The following is a 6000-nucleotide window of genomic DNA, read 5'->3' as shown; positions in this document are numbered from 1 at the left end:
CATATCAACTGTCTTTACATGCTTGAAAGAATAAATCAAATCAAGTCAAATCAAATGCTTCTGATATATTCGCCACACAACACAAAACACCAACAAATACAGTAACAATGCTGCAGTGTGTACAGATGCTGGTGTCTGTGTGTCCTCTTGATGTGAATTTTGCTTGTTGTGTTCAAACGTTATGAATGGCTGCAATTTAGAAGTCACACATTTGTGAAAAGAGCAATATTTTAAAAGTACAATTATCATTAGCCAGGAAAAGAAACGAATGTCCCAGTGTCTAACAACTACCATTTGCAGTTTGTCTGACATTTCTTGTGGTTGTACGACTGTATGAGGCTGAGCTTTATGCAGAATGACAAATCTGAGCTGGCAACCCTGAAATCAGCTCCCTGCTTGCATGACTACACAGCAGGATGAAAAATTTTCATCAAAGTGAGTCGTAGCAGTTTATCAGATCGTATTGATATTCCTAGCACTCCTGGTGAAAGTTGTGTGTTTGCACTTGGTAACATTCTGCACTCATTCTATAGCAAAACATTTGAACCTATGAACTACCGCTTTTAAGCAAAACTGCTCACCTCCCACATGTTGTCCTGCACTTGTTTCTTTAGTCGGATGGCCCAATTATCACCAGTAACCTCTGCACAATGGGCTACGGTCATGGCTATGGGGCAGGACAGGTCGAGGCCCGGTGGTCCGTATGTGACAGCAGGGCTCAGGAAGATCTCTGGCTCGTCCTCAGACACAACGCTGCACACACAGAAGTAAAGGTGCATATTAAAAGAACACATTTCATGCCATCACAAACATTCCTGACAAGATAAATGACTTTTTAGCAGGAAAAAGCAAACCAAAACTGAGTTTAAGAAGTATGTAAACATGAGGGCTAATGAATCACTGCTTAAACAAGCATTCAGATAACAGAGTGTGACCTTTGCCCATGAACAAAGTAAACTCAAACTCTTGGACACTCATAATGAATCAGTCCCCGACTAGCTGACACACAGACACACAGATAGAAGAAGATTAAAGCACCAAGACTAATGGACAGTGAGGCTGGGGAGGACAGGCTTTAGCACACAGCGTGTAAGCTTCATGGGTCGATGGAGCTTATGAAGCCTGCTCTGGCCAGCCTGGTGACGGATTAGCCAGGCCAAGCAGCTCTTGGCCAGAGGCCCAATCTTGGCTGGGCGCCCTGAAGACTAAGAGCAATCGATGGGACCACCATCAGTCATGCAGCTGGCCTGGCAGGACACCTCACATACACAGGACACGATATTGGTGCTGTTGTCACTGGAGCAGCATGGATGTTTTCTCAGCATCATCAATACAACTGCAGTGAGGAAAAACCCAGCGAGCACAGTTGCATCACAAACGTGGGCGCACACGTATGCACACAAATGCAGGAGACACAGAGTGACAACGAGTAAGGCATCAAAAGTATCATTTTAATAGATTACACGTTAACACACGGTGCCACCTGACTCATTACCACAGTGTCCCAATACTATACTACAACCAAACAGGGTTTTAGTATGCAGTTTGTGTACTCAACAACAATATTAAATACTTCATGTTTGAGTTGATTATTAATTATTTTCATTTTTCAATTAATGGTTTATTCTGTGAAATGTTTTAAAAACTTGCCAATCAAAATCCACTGATTGCTTCAACTCTTCACATTATGACAGTGAGTAGTAAAGAGCGTATGCTCCTAGTATCTAACACTGAGTCACAGCTACCACAAACCAAAGTGGGAAAACTTTCCTGTTTTGTTTGAGCATTTTCAACAAACAGTAAACATATTTTGAAATATTCATGTGAAGAAAGCACACTAGTGTTGAAGCACAATAATCTGTCCCTGCAAACTGTTTTATGAAGAAGATGGAGGTAGGAAGGTGAGGGGTGATGTTTGAATGTGTGCTCCCAAGTTGTGTGTGGTTGAGCTTGTTTAGCTCCTCATATATTAACAGTTTCTGGTGCTATGTGAAGCAGCATTCTTCATTATGCTGTTACTAATCAACACTAAAAAATAAAAAAAGTTTATGATCTGCTGTCGAAAATAAAATCACACATCCAGACAGCACCGTGGCCCCGCAGCTGCACTATTGTGCTAATCAGCCCCAGGCTCCAAGGTTACCTGCTGCTGAGACTATGCTAATTATCCAGATTGCCTGTGAGCTAAGATTAAAGATGGTTATTTTGCATCTCTGATTGTGCTTATGAGAACAAAGAAATATCGCTCCAGGACAACGGTTAAAGTGAAGATAATAGATCAGGGTTATTAGTTAAGTCTTGTTTCATATGTGCAGTGCACACAACATGTCTCCTTCACTTTTACACCAACTCCTGGCTTTTTCTGCTGAGATCACTAAACAATGAATCATCGGTATACGACAGTATGTCTTTCCAACTCTTTCAGCAGCTCCGTTACTGTGGACATAAACCACAGAACACCCTTTGGTGCCACTGTATAAGACTTTCTACCAAAGCCTGCTGCTAACCAGGTAGCCACTGAAAAAGGTGACTTCAATGATCAGACTTTGTTCAACCTATTTTAGCTTTTTTCAGGCACCACCCAAGGCCTGTAAACAAACTATGCTGCATAAAACAATGTGAGTTTACCTTTAATATTGCATTCAGTGTAAGACTCTAATCAGTTTGAGCATTTGATAAGCTTCGCTATGCATATATAATATAAATATGTCAAACAGGTTCTTTCTAACTGTAGCTACTTAAAGCTGTACTAACAAAATGGTAAATTTAAGGGAGATCTGTGGGTTAGTACTAGTGCAAAATAAATTGGTAGTAGCACTAACAGGACAGAGCAAATAAAATAACATCAGAAAGCACTGAGGTAGTTCTGCAAAGTACGCTCAGAAAATGAGCATGATGCCTCTGAACTCATTCACTCCAACTTGTGTGAGTCACATCATATCAGCTGAACTTTGGCACGCTGTCTCTGGACTGCCCACTGTCCCCTGCTGAGCTGGAGAAGATCACACGTAAAAACAACCTAGTAAAGCCCAGAGGAGCGACACCGGCTCCTGTGAACACCCGAAACTGAGCCAGAGCCGATCAATTCCTTTTCTTTGCGGAGGAAAGTGTCGTCTTATGTAGATGGCCAAGGTCTGAACGGCAAGAAAAGCTCCGGTTCCTCTCCTGGACTCCACGGCTGTCAGAAGATAGGTTTTGTCTGACAGCTCAGCGGTGCTGGGCTCCTGCAGCTTCTTAAACGACAGCCAGAGAAGTAAACAGCATCAGGCTTATCGGAGCAAAGCAGGAGCCTGAAGGGCAGCAGCCTGGCTCAGCCGGGGAGGCTTTAGACAGAGGAGTGTGCAACCACCTTCTACCTATGTGTGACCTTTGATCTGTGTGACCTCATGCGCTTAATGGGTGGGAGGAAGTGAAGAGAGATGACAGCTGAACTTCAGATTTTGATTCTCCTGCGGATGTTAGGGTGGTATCTCGCTAACAGGGTTTCGCGCAGACATACTGACACATTGATACTCTGCTATAAATCAAGAACTTGTCCAAAAACTGACTTCTGGTTGTCAGACAGCTTTTCAAGCTCTGTTGCAAAAAAGTCAAACATATTAGACCCCTTTTCAAACGGTTCTTATCTATTATGTCATTTTTTTCCTTGAAAAAAATCTTGACGTCCAAGTCACAGAAACAGGCTCCTGCTGTCAGGCTATACAGTCGTCTGAACTTTGTAATATATCACATTCCGACGAACTGGAAACCAAATCAATATCACCTTTCATTGTGACATTACAACATTCACAGTATTCACCAGTCTAACTGGTCACGATGGGAAGTGATATTGTCACACTTATGTCTCCAAACACAAAACAGGCTACAAGAGTCATGCAGTGTCTTTCTCTGCTGAGACAGTTGCTTAAGGCAGTAACAAAATGTGTCTACAGCTGCCGATATACGTGTGACACACCATGTCCTTCCCTGTAGCGTCTGCAAGATAAGCAAGGACCTCGTGCTGGGTGAAAATATGCCCGCACTTTGTGAGTGTGTAGTACCTGTATGAGAGGATCTGTGTTCATCTGTGCACATCTGTGGTGTATGTTCGGCAAAGAGTTGACGTGGCAGGAAGAGAGATGAGAGATGCAGTGCCATGGGTTGAGAGATTAAAAGAGAGCAGCCTAAGCAGCAGACTGTGCCTCCACAGTGACAGTCCCTCACCTGCTGTCCTGCTGGTTGATAATCATGTACATTTCCCAGGTAGTCTCTTCTGCGATCCCCCCGTGAGGCACCAGCAGACTGATACCTGCAGAGAAGGAGGTATGCAAAAACCAATCAGAACAGACATCCACATATGACACACACACACACCTGCTTGGTTGTCAGGTCCCTTTACTGAAGGTGACAGCCAGAGAGGTGACAGCTCCAGAACAAGGTGACGGAAGCAAGTCCCATAGGCCTCGTGTGAATCAATGTCTTTGCTGTAAACACACACAGATGGTCTCTTTCTTAGACATTATACAACCTTCCATTCTATGATAAACAATTACTGCCAATCTACACTGCAGCAGATGAAGCCCCTCAAGGGACAGGACAACGAATGTAGGTCACAAGAGCGAGTTGCCTGAATACTGTAGACTGTGTAGGTTCATATTACAAATACTTAACATTTTGTTCATAGCGTACACTGTGTGTTTTAAAACTAAAATCCATAATGCTTTTAAGTCAATTTATCTTGTGAAGGTTTACATGACTGCAGTTAGAACCACTTTCTCTACCCTGAGAACTGTTGATTTGGTTTGTGTCACAGTGGTCGATTATATAATATATTCATGTTCGTGTTCCGAGTCGATTAACGCTGACAAGGGCAAACAGATTCAAAATCCACTACTAGATGGCCTGTATCAAACTGTGCTAAGTTACAGTTTCTAGTCTGTGTTATTTTTAGTTCTTGTAGTAGAAGTTTCAGCTTTCACACAGGTATCCAATTAGCCTCAGCTTGTGGCTCTCATGGTTTACATACACTCGAGTCACAGATACAATCTTCAGCTGACGTGCGAAACTGAAACTTATCAAACTTTTTAACCCTGTAATGTCATTTCATAAAACTTAGTTGAATTCTGAAGGCATTTCCTGAATTCTCATAGACTCTTCTAACGATGCAGAGTCAAAAATAATCTGGGTCGGTCTTTTGTCGAGGTCTGTTAGTAGCACCCCCATCTGTGGTCATGTGTGGTGTAAGGTTAGGGTTCAGTTTAAGGGAAACACATCTCAATCGGTAACAGATTTTAACACAACATTAGTCCAGGGAAAAATATAATTTTTATAAGTTTTTTTCATAAAAATAACGATGGTGACAGGAAGTGACATCATCACTATGGCATTGTGTGAAAGCAGCTCAACCTCCACAAAGAAAGTGAGAGAGATGATGGTATTTCTGTCTTTAACTTGACTGAAAAGAAGTTCTTCTACCTGGGAAACTGCCAGAAATGATATTTTTCCTGGACTGGAATAGATTATTTTTGATTCCACATCATTAGAAGACTATGTGGACTTGGAAAATACTGTACCTTCAGAATCTGAATGAGGGTTATGAAACAACGGTACAGGGTCAAAATGGCCGGCAAGTCTCAATCTCGTATGTTAATGGACGATCATCTCTGTGACTCTCATGTATTACAAGCTGGAGCTAGTATCCAATTAAAAATGCCTCTGTAGTTGGCTCACCTGTGTTAGGTACCACCAGCCTGCCTCCAGCATGACCAAATACTGCAGTAGCTTTGTGGAGAGGCCTGCTTGGAGTCAGCGAGACTTGTGGAGTGAAAAGGTTTCTGCTTCTCCTGCCCAGTGTCGTCCCCACTGCAACGCCTCTGTAGTCTGGAGCCAGGCCCCTTGGAAATGTCTGAGGGTGGGACACAACATGGTAGTCCGCCCTTTCTGCCACCCCTAGAAATGCAACAATACTACTGTGACTTTGTTCCAGGTAAACAAACTCAGACAAAAGACAGGAATATGGCG

General features: G+C 42.8%; 1 protein-coding gene across 2 annotated transcripts in view; it reads right to left on the bottom strand.

The window, feature by feature from the left end:
- Positions 1-6000, bottom strand: part of LOC109969759 (netrin receptor UNC5D-like) — a 193440-nt gene that overhangs the window by 15660 nt on the left and 171780 nt on the right. For both annotated transcript variants that reach the window (XM_020616888.1, XM_020616889.1), the window contains 3 exons: positions 5710-5928; positions 4204-4288; positions 582-753 (listed from right to left, as the gene is read on the bottom strand). In XM_020616888.1, the coding sequence (XP_020472544.1) occupies positions 582-753; positions 4204-4288; positions 5710-5928 (476 nt within the window). The remainder of the gene's footprint in view (positions 1-581; positions 754-4203; positions 4289-5709; positions 5929-6000) is intronic.

Source organism: Monopterus albus, unplaced genomic scaffold (assembly GCF_001952655.1).
Source record: "Monopterus albus unplaced genomic scaffold, M_albus_1.0 scaffold181.1, whole genome shotgun sequence".
NCBI lineage: Eukaryota > Metazoa > Chordata > Actinopteri > Synbranchiformes > Synbranchidae > Monopterus > Monopterus albus.
This window is presented reverse-complemented; position numbering and strand designations above follow the sequence as displayed.